The 19,924-nt window shown below is 47.1% G+C and overlaps 1 protein-coding gene across 6 annotated transcripts in view; it reads right to left on the minus strand.

Moving 5' to 3' along the window:
• The window catches only part of Rps6kc1 (ribosomal protein S6 kinase C1), a 144,953-nt gene that overhangs the window by 2,283 nt on the left and 122,746 nt on the right, over positions 1-19,924 (minus strand). For all 6 annotated transcript variants that reach the window (XM_041635391.1, XM_041635393.1, XM_041635392.1 and 3 more), the window contains 2 exons: positions 7,126-7,208; positions 6,054-6,149 (listed from right to left, as the gene is read on the minus strand). In XM_041635391.1, coding sequence (XP_041491325.1) covers positions 6,054-6,149; positions 7,126-7,208 — 179 coding nt within the window. The remainder of the gene's footprint in view (positions 1-6,053; positions 6,150-7,125; positions 7,209-19,924) is intronic.

Consider the following 19,924-nt stretch of genomic DNA (forward strand, 5'->3'; position numbering starts at 1 on the left):
ACAGTTCTAGCTCCTCCACAGAGTCCTGGGAGTTACTGTGAGTTAGTCTCTATGCAGGACGCAGTAAGGGTGGGGCTCAGCTGAGCACTGAGTCCCACGCATGTGTACAAAGCACACGGCTGTCCTGATGACTGCAGTACAGGGCGAGCTAGTTCACAGCAGCGTTCTTTAAGAGTGCTCCAAACGCCAGGCATCTCCACCTCTGTATGCTGCAGCTGGACAGTCTCCAGACACCACACACCTTTTCAAGCTGTGATTCCCCTTCTTCCTCTCTCACTGGTTTCTGTTGCTTCTGTTTATTTGTGCTTACTTTATTTGTATAGTTCTGTATTCATTCATTTTTTTAAGTAGGGACCCATTCTAGAGCCCTGACTGGCCTTGAACTCATGGCAATCCTCCTGCCTTAGCTTGCCAATTGTTGGGATCATAAGCATGAGCGCCCATGCCCAGTTCTTTTCGGTGTCTGAGGTGCAAGCCTAGACTCCAACGTCAGGGCTCCTCCTTGTGTAAATGCAGGTATAATAACGGTACTGGTCCTCCACAAGCCCTGGGATGGGTTTCTACTTCCATATACAACAATAATGTGTTGTGATTCTTCTTAGGACTTCTTTGACCTGTAAGTTACTCAGAAGTAAGTATGGGGTTTAATCCCCAAGTATCTGTAGATTTAGCTGACTCTTTTTGGGGTTCGGAGTGCTTTTTGTTTTGAGCTGTTTTTTGTTTTTTGTTTTGGAAGCAGGATCTCCTGAAGTCCAGGCTGGCCTATAACTTGCTGTAAAGCCAAGGATGACCTTGAAACTCTGGCCTGCCTGTTGTCTGTTATTGATTGATAATTCCTCTGCTGTTGTCAGAGTACGCTGTTAGACTTCAGCCTTTCTAACGGTGGAGGTATGGGTGCAAAGCACACAGTCACCCGAGGCTGCTTTCAATGGGCATGGTGAGCATGTGCACTCTGCAGACACTGTGCGTGGTAAGCGTGTTCCCTCTGCCATCACTGCAGAGGCTCCATCTGTATCCTGAACATGTACAGAGGATGTCCATGCATCCCCTACAGCCTGCTGGTGTCCACAACTACCTAGATCAAATATGGAGGACTCCATTTGTTTTGCTGAACTATTTTTCCCTTCAATTCAGCCTTTTTGTGTACTTTGGGCTATTACCAGGTGCACTTCCTGTGCTGACCTCTCCTCCCAAGATGCTGTCTGTTGTGCGCAGGCCCCTGCTCTAATGTCCATTTGCTAACCTTTAGTACCCCAGCTCTCAGGGTGACTGTGCAGTTTGCCTGTCCTTAACCTTTCTCTTTAGCCCATTTGTATTTGAACTCAAAGTTGTCCCGTCTACTTTTCCAGGTACTTCAATGACTTGTACAGTGTGTACAGACACTCACTTAGGAAGTTCCCAGGGTTCCTTTAGCAGTTGCTGTAGAGATCACACAACTTAATTTATTATAATCTACTTCAGAATAGCACTAACTCAGTAACAGGCAGAATTTTCTCCCTCCATGGCCCAATCCTACCCACCTACTATTGCTAGGTACAGTCACCATTTGGTGTCCACGGGGTCCTGGTTCCAGAGTCTGCATGAATACCAAGATACATGGTTCTCAAGTCCGCAACAGTGCTCGAACAAGTCTATAAGTGGTGTAGGACAATTGTCTATATTCTGTCAATTATGTTTTGAATAAACGCTGATTGGCCAGTAGCCAGGCAGGAAGTATGGGGGGGGGGGACAACCAGACAGGAAGTAGAGGCGGGTCAGTGAGAACAGAATTCTGGAAAGGAGGAAGCCCATTCCTCCCCAGTCCTGCCCAGACACAGAAGAAGGAAGATGTGACCTACCCCACTGAAAAAGGTACGAGCCATGTGGCTAACATATACTAGAATAATGGGCTAATATAAGTTGTAAGAGTTAATAAGAAGCCTGAGCTAATGGGCCAATCAGTTTATGATTAATGTAGACTTCTGTGTGATTTCTTTGGGGCTAAATGACTGTGGGACCTGGTGGGAGGACAGAAACTCAGACAACATATAAGCATGTCTCCCACACTTCAAATCACCTCAGATGACTTTAACACACAACACAAAGTGACAATGTACAAACAGCTTCTGCACTGTGTAGAGAGAGGTGACGGGAAAAACACACACACACAACACACAATCCTTTCTAGCTTTTCTTTTTTTCTGAAGCAGGGTCTCATACTGTGACTCAGATTGGCCCGGAATGCCTCAGTATGTAGCCCAAACTAGCCCTGAACTAATGGTAGTTCTCCTGTCTCAGTCTTCCACATGTTGGGATTACAGGTATGAGATGCCAAGCCCTGACAGCCTACACACACACACACACACACATACACGATCTGTTGTTTGAATTTGGGATTGAAAAATGGACTTACACCAAGAGCTACATTTATATCGTATCTATACATGTCATAAACCCAATACCACCATCTCATAATTATCACTACATGTGTATTTTTTAAAACAGGTGGGAGATCTAAATGGAAAAATATACTTAGAGGCTTTTTATGAACTTCTCTCAACCACTGCACTGTTCACAGCGTGCTCAGACCTGAGCACCCAACCTGCCACCATGCCCTCCACCCCGAAAGAGTCCCTAGCTCCTGCACATGTGCATCCATGGCTGGGAGCTACTCAGTCATTCTTTATCTGGGAGTGTCTTTATTTTACCATTTATGAAAAGTAACTTTTCTGAATTATAGGCTGACTGATTCTTCCCTTCAATACTATGAATGCTATCCTAGTATCTCTGGTTTCCGTTGTTTTCAACAAGAAGCAAAGCATCAGATGGACCTTTCTCTTGCTGGCTTTACATTTTTCCTGTTTTTGCTTTTCAACAATCTGGCATCAGTGTGCCTGCATGTGGCTCTCATTTTTCTATGCAGTGTCCACTAAGTTTCTTCTGTGTCACTCCTGAAACAAGGGCTGTTTTCACCCATTATTCTTCAAGTATTTCTGCTTCTTTTCCCAACTTCCTCTTCTTCTGGAACTCTCATTGTATGTACATTGGTGCATTTGAAAGAAAAATATTGCCTCATAGACCCCTCTGGACCTGTTCATTATTCTTCATACATTGGAGCGTGTTTTCAGAGTGGGCCATTTCTTCCGACCCATCCTACTGCTTATATTTTAGACATGTCAGCGTGTTCTTCCGGGGATTCCTCAGACATGTCAGCGTGTTCTTCCGGGGTTTCCTCAGACATGTCAGCGTGGTTTTCCGGGGATTCCTCAGACATGTCAGCGTAATCTTCCGGGGATTCCTCAGACATCTCAGCGTGTTCTTCCAGGGATTCCTCAGACGTGTCAGTGTGGTCTTCCGGGGATTCCTCAGACATCTCAGCGTGTTCTTCCTGGGATTCCTCAGACATGTCAGCATGGTCTTCCTGGGATTCCTTGGACGTGTTAGTGTGGTCTTCCAGGGCTTTTTTGGACCTGTCAGCGTGGTTTTCTGGGGATTCCTCAGACATCTCAGCGTGGTCTTCCAGGGATTTCTCAGATATGTCAGCGTGGTCTTCCGGGGATTTCTCAAGATATGTCAGCGTGGTCTTCCGGGGATTTCTCACTTCATTCAGTGAACTTATCAGTGTAATATTTCAACCTGGTTTTCCTCAACTTTTCATTTTGTAACTTATTTTATTGTTATGACACCTTCCCTTAATTCTTTAAACACAGCCTATTTTGATTCTCTGAAAATATTATAGTAACTGGTGGGTGTTTTGTTAAGCCCAGATCTGGGGTCACCCTGAGACAATTTCCATAAAATGATACTCTCTGCACAAGTCCCACCACTTATGCCTCCACTACAGTCATGTGACATTTCCCTGAAAACAGAATGTTTCTACATGGTGTGTCTCCATAAACATTACATAGCTGTGGTCTGTGTCCCCATGAACATTATCACAGCTGTGGTCCGTGTCCCCATGAACATTATCATGGCTGTGGTCTATGTCCTATGAACATTACATGGCTGTGGTCTGTGTCACCATGAACATTACATGGCTGTGGTCTGTGTCACCATGAACATTACATGGCTGTGATCTGTGACCCATGAACATTACATGGCTGTGGTCTGTGTCCTTGTCTGGTACCCACTTCACTCAGTTCTGAAGTCCACAGCCTTCCCTCCCCCTGCACTGTAAAGCGCTGCTGATGTCTCTGGTTGGTTGGCTTTGCTCTTTCAGCTGGGCTTCCCATGTCTCTATAGCTTAGCTGTCCACCAGGGACTCAGTAAAGGCTGTGTCCAAACAGCCAGTCAAGCCTCCATCTCTTTCCACAGGCAGGAGAAGCCATTCACAGTTCAGGCCCAAACAGTCTACGCTGGCCTACGGAAAGTTCCTATCCATTCCTGATGCTCAGAGCTTGTCCCTATAGCCTGGTCCCATGATGAAAGGAAGGAGAAACAGGTGGATACTGTAAAGACGATGAGGCAAGACATCTTTGCCCTATGCTCAGCTGATTCCCCGGTCACTGCACCCTTTAGTCAGTTTCAGGGGCACTAAAATGATTTCCCCACTCCTGTCTGGTGCTGGAGCACTGGGGAGGGGGACTTGCCAGCATCATTGTCTACCAAAGGCCACTATCCAACTTTAGCCAAGAGTCCACTTTCTTTATTTTTAATTTTTGCTCATTATTTATTAATTTAACTATCTATAAAATAAACAGCACCTGGTGTGCTGTTCATAAATAAGCAACAACTGTGTGTGCTAGTCCCTGGCTTTAGAACCCTTTATGACAGTTTCGTGCATTTGTGTAACTAATTTTGGCTCATTTCTAGTCCACAACTTCTAAGCCTTTCCCCTGCAAAACCAGCAGTTGCCAGATTCCTGCATCAGCAGCCCCATAATGCAAGCATGTGCCCCATCAAATTACAGAAGTCATGAGCCTCAACCCTGCCCTTCTACAATAATTAAGACTTGAGATCGCACTTGTCGCAGGCCAGCCATTAGCCTAACTGGGTAACATGGGTGGACTTAGGCTCTCAGCCCACTGTAACTCTGCCGGCAACGGCCCTTTGTTCCTTTTGTACAGAAACTACTAACCTGCTTAATAAGATCACACAGGTATTAGGTTGCCAAGCAGGGTTTGAATTCAAGCACATTGACTCCAGAACCTATAACACAACATGGCATCACAGTCCCTGGTGTGTGATTAGAGTCTGAGAAGCCATTCCTTCACTTGGATGTGACCAGCCACATACTTCTACACAAGTACCTGGGATGTGGATACACAACTAACCCCAGCATTGAGGAGGCAGAGACAGAAGGATTATTTAAGTTCAAAGTCAGCCTGCTCTTAAAGTTTTGGGCCAGCCAGAGCTACATGATAAGACCCATTTCAAAAGTAAAAAAATAAATAAAATACTAATATTTTAACCTGAAGTTATTTGTCTAGCATTCTAAATCATCCTAGTACTGTGTGTGTATGTGTGTGTGTGTGTGTGTGTATGTGTGTGTGTGCGTGTGTTTTGGGGCAGAGGGAGGGTTCAAGACAGGGTTTCTCCATGTAACCCTGGCTGTCCTGGAACTCCCTCAGTAAACCAGACTGGCCTCAAACTCACAGAGATCCACCTGCCTCTGTCTCCCAAATGCTGGGATTAAAGGTGTGTGCCACCACCACCCAGCTCTAGTACTGTTTATTAAAGCTAATTGTTCACAAAACTTTCATATTAGAAGTTCCTGAAATGTAAGTTTTTAGATTGATTTATTTTACGAGTGTTTTGCCCACATGTATGTATGTATACCACATGCATGCCAGTTGTCCACAGAGGTCAGAAAAGGGTGTTGGATCCCATGGAACTGCAATTATGGGTGGCCATGTGGGTGCTGGGAACTTAACTCAGGTTCTCTGAAAGAGCAGCCAGTGCTCAAAGTCCTCAGTCAACTCTCCAGCTTGCCAAGATGTGTTTTAAAGGCTATTATTATGAACATAATGGGAATACCTCAACTGTATTAGACCCATTTCAAAGACAACTCACACCTGATCTGCTCTGCTGATCTGCAAGCCCGAGGTACTGACCCCGGGGGTCGATTCAATTACCTGTTGAATGAGTGAGCGAGCCTCCTCAGAAACGCAGTCTGGCATGTTCAAAGTGGTGTGGGTATTTATTCCTGCGGGATGGCACTCCACCAGCGTCTGAAACAGCCAATCAGTTACATTTCTTATCCCAAGTCACATCACACCCTGCTATACCACGGGGCACACAGGCAGCAGCTACAGAGAGCTGACACCATCTAACGTGGAGGCACAGCCGTCAACACGGCCTCACCGAGAAAGATTAGGCTGTGAGCCTACAGAGATCTGCAAGGAGCTGCCAGTCACCATGCTCCCGTCACAGGCTTGTGCCACCGTCCCTTCTCCTTCATAACCAGAAAGCTGAAACAACACACAGGCTCCAAAGGGGGACTTGACAGCTTTGAAGGAACTAATGTTCTGGGAAATCTTTCCAGGGTGGAGTTTGTCCAGCACCACCTTAACGCGTGGACAGTTACATTTTACAGTTTGCCTACAAATGCCAGCTCCTGTGTACTCCACGGTGATCTTACATTTCTAATTCATACACTGAACAAAGTGGGACCACGCAACTACTCCTGGTTCCTCCGAGGAGGCAACAGGCACAAGACTCAGCTAAGGTCTATTAACCTCAAGCATCAAGCTTAAAAGTTCCTAATCGGAGCGAGTGCACGCTGTCCCCATCTTAGAACAGAGAGAGGAATGTGCGGTGTAGGAGGAAAGACACTACCTTTAATGTCAACATTAACTTTTTAAGACTGAATGTCCCCTGGATTCAGACAAGAACCTGAAAGAATCCAGAGGACTCTAACACATGCCGGTGACGACCCCACAGATGTGGTTCTGCTAATGCTGTCTCGCTAGGCGGGCGGGAGATGAGCCGAGCCTCTCGCTGGGTAGCTATGGTATAGCAGAGGATTGCCATCAACTGTTCAATGTTACAGGGCTTTTTTAAAAATCAGTATCTTGATAAATTCCTCTGCCTGCTTCTGACATTGAAGTTTTCCTCAGCCCCTGACTACAGGAAAGGCTAATGCGCTTGACTTGGAGTCGGGGTGGCATCTGGATGCATGCGCTAGGTGTCTAGGTCACTGCATACCTTGCCAGTGAGAAGTTCGAAGAGGACAGCGCCCAGGCTCCACCAATCACAAGCTTCCGTTTCTTCTGTGACTGCTCCAACCTCTAAACACACCAAAAAAGGTTGATATTAAAATTCCAGAGGTCAATTAAACTTTCAAAATTAACATGTATTAGCAAGGTGACCTTGTTAATGCTGAGAGAGCAAATACTAAACACTCATGGGCTTTCAAATCCCTGAAAGTCCCTTCTCTCTTTGCTCACCTACTGGGGTTGCATTTTTTTCCCGACATAGTCATACATTAAATGGAGACATTTGTTCTCTGGTTGACGGAGGGACACCTTCAAGACACTGTGCTTAAGGTTTCCTGAACCAACCAGATCAGCACTTGTTCCCTCTTTCAGATTCGAGGGAGCACAGCTGATTTCCCTGGTCAAACCATCTTTTGTTTTAGAAATAAAGACTCCCTGTAACCAGACGGCACTTCAAAAATTACCTAGGCCAGCATAATCACCCCGTTAGAAACCAGGGGCACACGTCACCCAATGTCAAGTAAGAGCGGATGACCCGCCTCTCCCTTCATCTCTCAGCTTCTTTCACTGAAGAAGGAGCCTGGAAATGCGAGCCCACTCATTCTGAAGTACAAAAGAAATACTGCTTAAAGCCATAAGCGAAAATGCTAGGGGCTTAGAATAGCCAGAAACCACAGTTCTATCTGTTCGCTCCTGGAGGAACTCTGAAGTATCATCTTTCAGGTCGCTCCACAATGAGCACCGATTCTGAGGCTACAGCCACTAAATCCTGCCTGAGGCCTGTTCATTCTTCCATAATGATAGCTGATCAGTCCCAAGGCCTTGCTAGGATCTGCCCTCTGACACCATCCCAACAAAAGCAGCTTGACTACAGGGAGCCTACGACTCAAGACAAAATATGCAGAAGTTTCTAGAGGGTTGGTGAGAACTTGAAAAGTAAGTGAAGCAAGCATAGGAACCCTGGTTTTAACCAACACTCTGCAGAGCCCTTGAGGGAGCCCTACACGACTCTCAGGACATTGAGCTTCAAGTCCTGAAGCAAGGGCTGAGTGACACTATCCCTCACGCAAAGTACCAGATTTGGGCCATTTCAGCAGTCTCTTGTTGCTTCTTTGGGGCTGCAAACAGTCTAAGCATAACTAGGCCCGTGCCACAGACCTTCCCAGCCTGTCTCTGCCTCCAGGGCTTCACACCAACCACAACCTCTACTCTCTGATGAGCTGACCTCAGCTATGCAGCAGAAAAGAAACACACTAGTTCTTGCCAACTGTTTACCAAGTAACTGAAAGACCACAATCCATCTAGCAGTGTGTGTAAACTGTAAAGAGCGTGTGCATTGCAGGACCGTGTTGAGTGACATCTTTACATAGGACCGAAGTACAAACGTACACTGTTTTCAAACAACAGAATTCTGATTAAAGAGAATGGAGTGATAGAATTGACAAATATTTTAGTGACCTGCCTCTGGGGTGGTGAGATTTCCAATACTCATCAATGACATAAACATCTCATTGGCCCGATCTCAAGAGCGGAATGAGATGGTGAGAAGCAGACAGGTGTGCAGGACAGTACTTGGCGTAGGGAGGGCCTGGGTGCTCCCTCCCACCGTTTCTACAAACTTGACATTCCCTGTTAGAAGGCTGGACCAGACACTGGAAGCCTGGCGTGAGTCTCAGATCTCTTCTGGAATGGGTGAGTTTGATCTGAGGATCTATGCGTTAAATTTTGCTCTGCACTCCCCAACTCAGGCCTTACTCTGCAGCCCTCGGGAGACACAAGTCCTGGGGGAGAGGGGCTCTGTGTCAAAGCTGCACCACCCCCACCGCCACACACAGAGCCACTGTCACCTTCAGAACAGTGCTCTGAGAAACGTTAGCCAGGGTGTGTGCTCCCAGAAGCCTTAGGAAACAAAGAGGAATGGTCACAGGCGTGCAAGCACATGTGACCCTTTGCACACTTCCTTCCAGACCACATGGTGGCTTACACGATCACCTGTTCAGAATCCTTGCACAGCATCTCATGGCCAGTCAGCTACATTTAAATGTCTTGCTCCAGCATAGTCATGTAAGCAGACCTCCACGCAGGGTCTCAGCCTACCCCGTCAACCAGTACGAGCCTGGGAGCAACGTAAAGGAGGCTCTGCATTGGCCCAAATGCTCCACAGACTCTGCCACACTGGGGTTTTTTGTTGTTGTTGTTTTGTTTTTTTGTGTTTTGTTTTTTTTGAGACAGGGTTTCTCTGTGGCTTTGGAGCCTGTCCTGGAACTAGCTCTGTACACCAGGCTGGTCTCGAACTCACAGAGATCCGCCTGCCTCTGCCTCCCGAGTGCTGGGATTAAAGGCGTGTGCCACCCATAGCCTGGCTTCTGCCACACTGTTAAATAACGTGAATCTAAAACAAGCTTCCCTGCCAGCACCCATAGGAAATGTATATTTTTTCCTCTAATCCACTGCTTTCAGCATAGAGTTGGTGGCCGTGTGTTACTTAGTTTTATTAAAGTTTTACCTGTTCAGAATTCAAGACCAACGGGACAGATCAGACACCCACTTAGAATGCACTGGCAGTATTCTGCCCTCTCCATGCACAGACACTGCTATACTAGACAGCAATGGGCACAGCAGTCATACAACAGCCCACGGTACTAGGCTAACTAGTGTGTGTATATATATATATATATATATATATATATATATATATATATATGCACCCTAAGTACTGGATTGTGTACCATACTTCAATTGCACTTTGAGTCTGCTAACGATATACAGAGAACTTATTTGCATGGAATAACTATGGAGACAGAGACATTATCTCTCTGTGAGCAGGCAGAAGGATGCCTGACCCAGCCAGCTCAGAGAATGTGGAAGTTGGAAGATGCCTTTTAGGATCACACAACTTGTCTGAGGAGCTCCAGACTGGTGCCATTCCCATCTCCACTTGCAGTCTTGCTAAGATGGACCTGCACCACTAATGTAACACATTTTACAAGGACACCCCTGCAGTCAGACATCCCTGGGTGGAAATTCTCAGGTGGAAAATCATGAGACAGACCAGACATATCCTTTTCTGGGTTGTGGACTTAGCCAGCTAGTCCTCCAGTGATGTGGGAGGTCCTTCTAAATATGTGTTGCTTTTATTGGTTAATCAATAAAGAAGCTGCTTGAGCCTATGACAGGGCAGAACAGAGCAAGGCAGGGGAAACTAAACTAAATGCTGGGAGAAAGAAGGTAGAGTTGGGGAGAATCCATTTAGCTGCCAGAGGAGACCTTACCGGTAGGCCACAACCTCGTGGTGATATACAGATTAATAGAGATGGGTTAATTTAAGATGTAAGAGCTAGCCAGAAATATGCATAAGCTAATAGGCCAAGTGGTATTTTAATTTATACAGTTTCTGTGTAATTATTTCAGATCTGGGCAGCCGGGAATAAACGAGCAGCCTCCGCCAGCACTCTAAGAGCAAGATGCACCAACTTGAATGCTTTGAGATCCCTGGTCACGTCAACCAGGTGTTTGAAAGGTAGATAGTTACCAGTGATACTGTGGACGGTGAGTGGGTGGTGATCCCATGGGAATGAAAGGAAGCATAGTGGCCTCAAAGCCAATCCTTTCTCACCTTTGGGGGTTCACTAGCTCATCCAGGATGCACAAGGCACAGACGCTGACGGGGACATTCTTGCACTGTGCCCCAGAGCTTGCTGCTGTCAATCCTCATTTCTTCTTCCATCCTTCCTTGATTGTCACCTCTGCCACAGCCTACCCACTTCCCTTCCTGTCCCCAACTCTTTACCTCTCAGACACAACAAGCTCCATCCTCTAAAGGCTCCCAGGCCTTACACAAGTTTTCAGTACTATGACAGTACTATATCTGATATCACTCAAGGGAGGAACAACTTGCTTTGGCTCATGGTTTGTAGTCTCAGTCTAGGCTGGCCAGCTTCCTTGATTATGGCTCCAAAATGAAGCAAGCCCTGGCGGTGGGGGGGGGGGGGGGCACAGCAAAGCAAAGCTCTCACCTCATGGAGACCACCTCGCCATCATAGGCCTTCAGCAACTCACTTTCTCTCCAAACAATATCATCAATTCAGCACCCATCGGCGGGTCACTCACTGGCAAGATCATCCAACCCAGCCGCTTCCCCACAGCCCAGCAGCTAGCAACCACACCTTAGCACAGCCTCAAAGAACATTCCAGATTCAGATCGTAAGGGGCCTAAAGGGACTGCTGGCCACCTGAGAAACTGTGGGCAAGAATATAAAGGCCACTGCATTGTTTGGGCTTCTGACCGGAGGAGCTGGTGCACGAGGACCACTGTGTGCAGCTTGCTACACTCGGAAATGACTTTGCATCAAGCAGGGGCTGATTGATGTGGCGTTGGCATCGTGAGCCACTGTGCCTGGTTTTCTAGGTGACTCTAATCTACAACAAAGAGTTCTGCACATAGGTAAGATACAAAGAAGGACTTTCTAGCAGCTGGAGGCTCAAATGTTAGAACAAGTGAACTAAGTTCTCACTGAACTCCTGTTTCACGGGCTTTAAACAAAGTATCTCTCCTAATTATCAGAATGAATGACGTTGGTGGCCTTTTTAACACCCTTGAAAAACAATTATTCCCAGATTAAGGTTTTAAGATATAAGATGGAATTACACTGCTAAAAAGAAACTGAGGTTTTGTGGTTGTCAAACCCACTGCTCTAAAACTGCTTTTCTTGCAAAATCTTAAAAATATTACAACTCTAGCACAAAGCAAGGGCAGTGACTTCACAGACAGCTACAAGACAGTTCATACATTCACTGCAAGAACAGAATGCCCCCCCCCTCAGATGGCTCAGCAGCTAAGAGGAAAGCCAGATGTGGTGGCTGACGCCCACAACCCCAGCACTCCCGGATGAGATGGAAGACTGGCCTATCAGCCAGGGGCTCCCGTGAGAGCAGCACTGGACCGGAGACCTCCACACTGCAGCACTCTCCCAGACCCCAAAACAAGACTAACCAAGGTTCTAATGTAGAGAATTAAGGAAATGCCACAGAAAGCTGGAGCAAATTTTAAGTGCAGGTGACAGGGAAGCCAGGACATCTTTTAGACCTAAGTCCATTTGAAATTCCTCTGAAGCATGTTGAAGGCCATCCTACCAACTTCAAAATGGCTATATTAGACACCCCAAAGGGTTGACTTCCCATGTGCCCCCGCACCACCACTCCATCCTGTCTCTGCAACTTCTAGGCTGGGTGATGTCCTTGTACAGTGGTCTCCCAGCACTGAGCAAAATGGCCAGCAAAAACTAACTTCCCACAAAAACATGACAGGACAGTGGCCCCTAAGAATCAGAGGTTTTGTCTGTGCGTCACGGAGACAAAGGACGGGGCTCTCGCTCTGAGACCGAGCGCTGCTCTAAGATGAGGAACCCGGTTTCTTCCACCCCTTCCAGCTCTAGTGACATTAATTCCATCTTCCAGAAACGAGCTTTCTACAGCACTCATGAGCTGTTCTCATAGTTCCTCCCCCTCCATCAGCTTAGATGCCACCGTTGACAAGCGTGCTCCAGTCTCTGTCTCTGCCCACGTATGCCCTCCCACCTCCCCTCAGAACTCACTGGTGGCCTGGGCAATGAAGGTGCACATCTCACAGTGTGAAGACAGAGCGGCTGGGATTATATTTCAGCTCTTCAGAAAAAAAAAATGATGACAGCATCTAGCATGTCCGAACAGTTAATAAACTCTAGAATTTAATTTAGTACAACCCATTCTAGTTCATACCTTCAGTATAGAATCTTAATTCCTACTAAAGATTCAAGCATCACATTCCCTGGGGTACAAACATGGATAGAACAGCAAAGACTAAGGACCAGGAGCGAGATGCCCCCTTGTCTTACTAGTGCTGACTGTATCCACAACTCTCAACAAGTCAGGATAGTTTTCAGAAAAATAATATGGTCTGTAGTGGTTTTAAAAAAAAATGCCCCCCAAAGGGAATGGCACTATTAGGAGGTGTGGCCTTGTTGGAGGAAATGTGTCACCGTGGGGGCGGACTTGAGATCTTTTTTGTTCAAAGTTCAATTAGTGTAACTGTCAGCCAACTTCCTGTTGCCTGCAAGATGTAGTAGCACCCCCAGCTCCAGCACCACATCTGCCTGCACTCCGCCATGTTCCTCATCGTGATGATAATGGACTGGCCCTCTGAAACTGTAAGCAAGCCACCCCAATTAAACGTTCTCTGTCTGAGAGTTGCCATGGTCATGGAGTCTCTTCACAGCAAAAGAAACCCTGACTAAGATATGGTCTCAGCAATGCGACCACCCAAGGCTGAAACACAGAACGAGAGCTGCTTAGCTGTGGTGGCATTTCATTTGCATTTTAATAAATAAAACTTGCCTGAGGTCAGAAAAACAAATTAGCCTTCTCCCAGCCCAAAATGACTGTTTGACCTGAGTCCAGAGGTGTATACAGTGAGCAGCTCCTGAGACATAAAGGAACAGAAGCGGAAAGTGTGGACATACTTCTGAGCCCGTGCTAGTGGCAGGCCTATGATCCCAGAACTCAGAGGCTAAAGCCGAGGAGCACCAGTCTGTTTACAAAGAGAGACCCTAGGGCTGGAGAGATGGTTCAGTGCTTAAGAGCATTGGCTGCTCTTCCCAAGGTCTGGGAGACCCTGCCCCCACCCACCCCTAAAAAGAACTGGTCTCCAGCCACCGCGCAGCGGCACAGAGGCCAAGCCCAGTGCACATTCGCAGGCCTGAGGAAATGTGCAGACACTGGGGACAGAGCTGCCGACCCAACAGGCAGAGTCAGTACCACCTACACACCTACAGGGCCAGGCCTGTGACTCCAGGCTACGCAGTCTGAACTCAGTTTAGCAAAAGCTCAAGTCAAAAATAAAACCAAAGACAGAGCTAAAACTCTGCTGGGAGCCATACTTGAAAACTGAGAAAACAAGAAAATCAGGTTACCCTCACTCAGGCTTTGAATGAAAGCCACCTTCAGACAATGCTTCACACAGATGCAGCCACTGTGCATTTCAAGCAGTTGTGATCCTCCAATATCCCAAATTCAGATTCGCCTTGCTCTTAAAAGATGGTAAACTGCCTTCAAGGGAGCATTTCATAGTCTCTCCCAGCACATGCTCTGCTCACCAGCTTTCTCTAAGACGGCAGGAAATCAGTAAATTTAAATTTTTCTTAAGAGAATTTTACATGTAGAAAAACTCTATTTTAGGATAATTACTTAAATATGCCTCCTAGATCGAGGCATGACAGCTCAACCTATAATTCCAACCCTCAGTAGTTCGAAGCAGGATGATTCGCAGGTTTGAAGCAAGTCTAGGCTACACAGTGAGTTCCAAGTCGTCTTGGCCTACAGTATGAGACTGTCTCAAAAACCAAACACTCACACAGCACCACAACAACCAAGGGCATGGAGAAGGGTCACATATCTATAGATATATGAATATGCTAGATTGTTCTTAGCCACACTCTTAAAAATACGTAAAATTCTTAGAGACTTTACTTCTTTTCTTTCCCGGGGTAAAAACAAAACTTGATATATATATATAATAAAAAAAAAGGAGAAGTGGCAAGTGAACTTTTTAAATGATATTTTCATTAAACCAACATTCACACATCAAACAACATCTCACAGGTAATGTCACAAACATCTATCAGACAGATGGATCCATTTTAAAGCCACAGGCTCACACACTGCACTCAACGACAGCGTACTCTCTGGGAAAGGGAGAATATAGCTGTCTGATGCTACAGGATGCTCTTTTTTGCAAATTGTCAAAAACAAAAACTATCTAAGTGTCCGACTTGGTGTGTGTGATGAATGTGTGCATACCAGTGCTGACTACACAATCTAAGTGTCTGACTTTCATGTGTGCATGTGTGTACATGCCAAAATTGACTACACTGCATGCCTGCCCTTGTATATAAACCTGCATACATGGCTACATGCATGGTGGCTACACTATCTAAGTGTGTGCGTGTGTGTGTCACATGTATGTCTGCATGTGTGCAGGTTACAGGTTGGACATCAGTCTTCCTGTGGGCTCTCCACTTACTTTCTGAGACAGATCCTCAACGTACCCAAGATGGATAGTTGGGTCAGCTTGGCCAGCCTGGGTGGCCAGTGCTCTCCAGGAACCCACCTGTCTCTTCCCACACCCAGTGGTAGGGTGACAGAAATGTTCCACTGCACCCAGCTTTTTATGTGGGTGCTGGCAGTCCAAACTCAAGCCTTGTCTGTACAGCAGGAACGTTCCCAACTGAACCATCATCTCCACAGCACCAAACAACTGGGTAGTCTTTGGGATCCTAAAACTCCCTCTTGGAAAAACAACCAAGAAAAACACATTATCTTTTAGGATCCACGGGAAACAATATAAAAATAAAGGCAAAATTTCATTAACTTAATATTAAGCACCGTGCACACACTTATAACAGTGGGGCAGAGGGAAGCTCGCATATCTAAATTCTTCTAAGATTTTTAAGTATGTTGTAAAATTTAAAATAGTCAGGATTTCGTTAAGTTCTAACAAGAGAGTCGGGCATAAGCAGTGTGCTTGGATAGTAAAGAAAGGTGGTTAATCAAGCCATCTGTCACTAGTGACATGTGAACCAAGTGAGCGAGCATCCTCTCCTGCCGCAGCATCCCTCAGCTAGCACTGGGAAGCATCCTCTCCTGCCGCAGCATCCCTCAGCTAGCACTGGGAAGCATTAGTCCCACGCTCCCACACAGACAAGCTCTCCCCGCAGCATCTGCTGCTAATTGAAAGGGACTAGAATTACAAAATCCTAGTCAATTTCTCTCACAGCTCTGGCTGTGTGTAAAGATTTTCTATGCAGGGGCGAAGCATTAGTCTTCCATTACAGCTGACGACCAAAGAGCAGAGGGAAAGACGCAAGGAAGCATTTTTGTGTGCAACCTTGTAAGGACTCGGCCATAGGAAGAGGTTAGCGAAGCGTGTCTTGAGTTAGCTCAGTGCATTTTCATTCTATAAATATGACCAGTTGCCTATGAAGATCTATTAACAGCCTAGTTAGTCAATTGTCTATGTCCTCTGTTGGAGCAGTTTCCTTTGATATAACTTCAAAAGTAACTGTCAATATTATACCAATTATGTCTTTATTTCTGGCTCCCAGGCATAGTTCCTGGGACACAGGAGGCTTTTAATAAATGTTTGTTGAATACATATTCCAATTGCATCCTATAGCACTGTTCATTCGTGGCATTCAAAGTACCACAAATATCCAAGGATGTTTGTTTTAAGTTCTCCGCAATTTTACCCCGTGTCGACTACGAAGTTTAATGGCAGGTGGGACATAGGTTAGAGCCGTAGGAAATGGAGCCAAGCAATTGCTAACTACAGTACTGTGGGCTAGTTGATAGTGGCTTCAACTGGGGAGCGGAGGGACACCTACCTAAAGCTCCCTCGCAGAGCACAGTGGCTGCCTCTGGGGGGCAGTGTTCTCTGCCACAGGTGGCACGGGTCTGTGACAGGAAAAGGCTGGCCAACACCAGGCAGAAAGAAGATGGAGAAGTCCAGGTTTCCTGGCCCCACCCAGTGTGAGGACCCAGCCCCTGGAGCTGAGAAAGCTGCAGCTAGCAGACTGACTCTCTGGGGACCACGGCTCCCAGTGTTTTGTTTAGGGTTTTATCTAAGTTTGGGATACTACTCTAGATACAGGAAAATATTTTCATTGGGAGTCAAGGGTTAAGACAGAGCCTTACCCAAGTCTAGCTGACCAGGAACTCAAGGCCCTCCCATCTCTACCTTCCACGCAGCGGGGCCACTGGGGCTAACAGTTTAGAGCCAAACTTTTTAAGTTCTCATAACTAAGACAAAAACTTACAAATGCAGGCAGAGCAGTAAGAGTAAAGCTTAGTTGCACTGAAATGAGTATGCCTAGGAGCACCCTGGGCTTAGCTGCACTGAAATGGGTCTGCCTAGGAGCACCCTGGGCTTAGCTGCACTGAAATGGGTCTGCCTAGGAGCACCCTGAGCTACACCCTCTATCCCAGTCTTCAATGTCACATTTCATTACAGCTTTGGGTGGTCCCTCTCATACCTATAAACTAAATTACCACAGCTTAGCAGCTATTCACAGGGACCCCAGGGTCAACGGCAATTCATCTGGTCAGGTGAGGCTAGCCTACCAAAGTGATCACAACCGCAGATCTTAATCTGCAGACAGACAGACAGGCAGGCAGGCAGGCACATCCATCTCCCCCACCCCCCATACTGTGAAAGGAACATTTCGCTCCTCTGTCATATTCCAAAAGCTGTGTTTCCCAAGCTCTCCAGCACTGCTCCGTTGCTTGTGCGCAAGGCACATCTGGCACACAGGGCGTAAGAACAGTCTGAAAACGTTCAGGTGTCCCCAGAGTCACAGGGCTCTAACCTGCGAGTGTTATCCACCAAGACTGTGGCTGTGCCTCCCTCTTTCCTCCCAGGGAACAGGGCGCAGCCCTCCTCCACCTCACACAGCCCTCTCTGAACTCACCTGGGGACTCCAGCCCCTTCCTGCCTCCTCTCCTAATTCAGCTGGAGTCAGGTTTCTGCCCCTGCCCCCAGGGGCTCCTGTGGGGTGGCGAGCAAGATAGGACCAAGGCCTCACTAGCTGGCTCAGGCTAGGCTTCTCCCACTTGACTGGCAACCACGTCCTAAACTTTCCTGAATTATCCCTGAATTATCCACACAACTTGAATCAAAATACTTTTTTATTTTGCTTGATTCAGCACTCTGGGGCCAAAAATTACTTCTTTAAGGAGTTTATAGGTATCGGTACAAGTCATTTTCTTGGGAAATGAAATAAGGAACGGGTAAGTGCCATGTGGCTTCTGGGTGACTGATTATTATAATTCCTAGTGCTACACAGTCTTGCTTCCTCCCTCAGCCCACATTCCTAACAGGAGAAACCAACGGCATGCTCCCTTTTCCACTGACGATCTCACAGCATCCACTCTGAACGGCCATCAGGCGTCACAATTGCTCCCCGACCAAAGCCATCACAGGTGACGGATGAGAAGGCTGAGAGAAGCCAAGTGACAGACACTGCTTTCTCCTCGCTGCTCTGGGCAGGGCTAGTCAGGCCAAGGGGGTACACTCTGCTGTAAGCGGACCTTCTGCAGCCCCATCCTCCTTGCCGCCATTAACTTTTGAAAACCTTAGCATTTCCAACATTATCTGAATGGAGTATTTATGAAGAACTACTTGGAAGGAATAAGCCTTCGATGTGGCGTGGAGACTGTATAGGAAAGAAAAATAATAGTTTCAATGAAAGTAGCTGCTCAAAGGCTGCAGAACGTAATGGCTAAGATTCAGCACTCTAGGCCAGCAAGGCTGGTCCGTGGGTACAGAGCTTGCTGCACAGATATGAAGACCTCAGTTCAAAACTACAAACCCACTAAAAGTCAGACATGCTGGGGGCAGCAGGGGACAGAAACAGGAAGACACCCACGGGCTCCCTAGCCAGGCAATCCAGCCTAAGGCAAGTTCCGCACTCACTGAAAGACTCTCAAAAATAATGTGGGAAGCAATAGAGGGCACAGCAGACTGCCAACCTCTAGTCTCCACATGCACACACACCCATGGATACATGCACAAACACATGTGTACATGCACACACACGTACATATGCACACACGCATGTAGACACACACTCCAAGATTCAGCATTCTATCTTCTCTGCTAAAATCGGAGGCAAACGAAAGCCCCCTTTTTCTTTACTGCAGCACCATGCTGCAGCCGGTCACGCCAACTGCAGCACCAAGGTCAGAAGCTTTACTCCACAGCTTCTGCTTCCCAGGACCTCACCTCTGAAAACAACGCATGCATCAGATCCCAGGTTAAATCAACCTCTTAATGGTCCAAATCTGGATATCAGACTCCCCAGAGACTGCGTGCAGAAGGGCTGGTTCCTGGCTTGGCACTGCAGGAGGCCAAGGAACTTGGAAGAGCTGAACCTGGTGGGAGTCTAGGTCATTGAGGATGTGTCCTTGAGGATTGTAGGATCCAGCTGTGAGGGGAGTTTCTGCCCCACACACTTCTGTCGTGATGTACAGAAACAGTGCCAACTAAGCCTAAGCTAGAACCTCCAAAACTAAAAGCCAAAATACACCTTTTTTCTGTGTATTGACTTTCTCAATTGCAGCCATAGAAAGCAGACTAAAGCCACCCTCCCCACAGAATGCCAGGCTGTGTCTGGCAGTGTCTAGAAGCAGGCAGCATGTCTCACCACTGCTGAGTGAACACTATCTATTGGCCACCCGGACACATTTCCTAATTCTGACAGCTGACATGTTTCTTATGACGCACACATGTGTCCAGTACTGGGCCACCAATGGCAGGAGCTGAGCTCTTGGGTGCCCAGTCACCATGGCCCCATATGAGGGTGACAGACCAAGTCTGAGTACATGTGAGGCGCTGGGGTCCTCTTGGGGTCTGGGAGGATCCCGGGGCAGCAGAGCCTCAAGCCCACCTGCGCTCACTCTTTCTCTCCGTGGCAGCAGAGCCTCAAGCCCGCCTGCGCTCACTGTCCTCTCCGTGGCAGCAGATGGGCTTCTTCACCTGGACAGAAACAACTTCTGACCTGAGCCCCTTTCACTCCGGCATACGGTGGAGAATGAGCGAGAAATTCCCACTCTTTCCTCTCCTTGGAAGAACAGCCTGGCTTCACAGCGAGAACTCGAGGCAAAGGATGGAAGACACCTGCTGAGCTGTCCAGAAAACAAAACATCCACATGCCAGGACCTACTGATCAAGTGTTTTCCATCTCAGCTCAGCACACCTC

The sequence above is a fragment of the Microtus oregoni genome, unplaced genomic scaffold, assembly GCF_018167655.1.
Source record: "Microtus oregoni isolate MIOR12 unplaced genomic scaffold, Mior012 000047F_ref0000412, whole genome shotgun sequence".
In the NCBI taxonomy this organism is placed as follows: Eukaryota; Metazoa; Chordata; class Mammalia; order Rodentia; family Cricetidae; genus Microtus; species Microtus oregoni.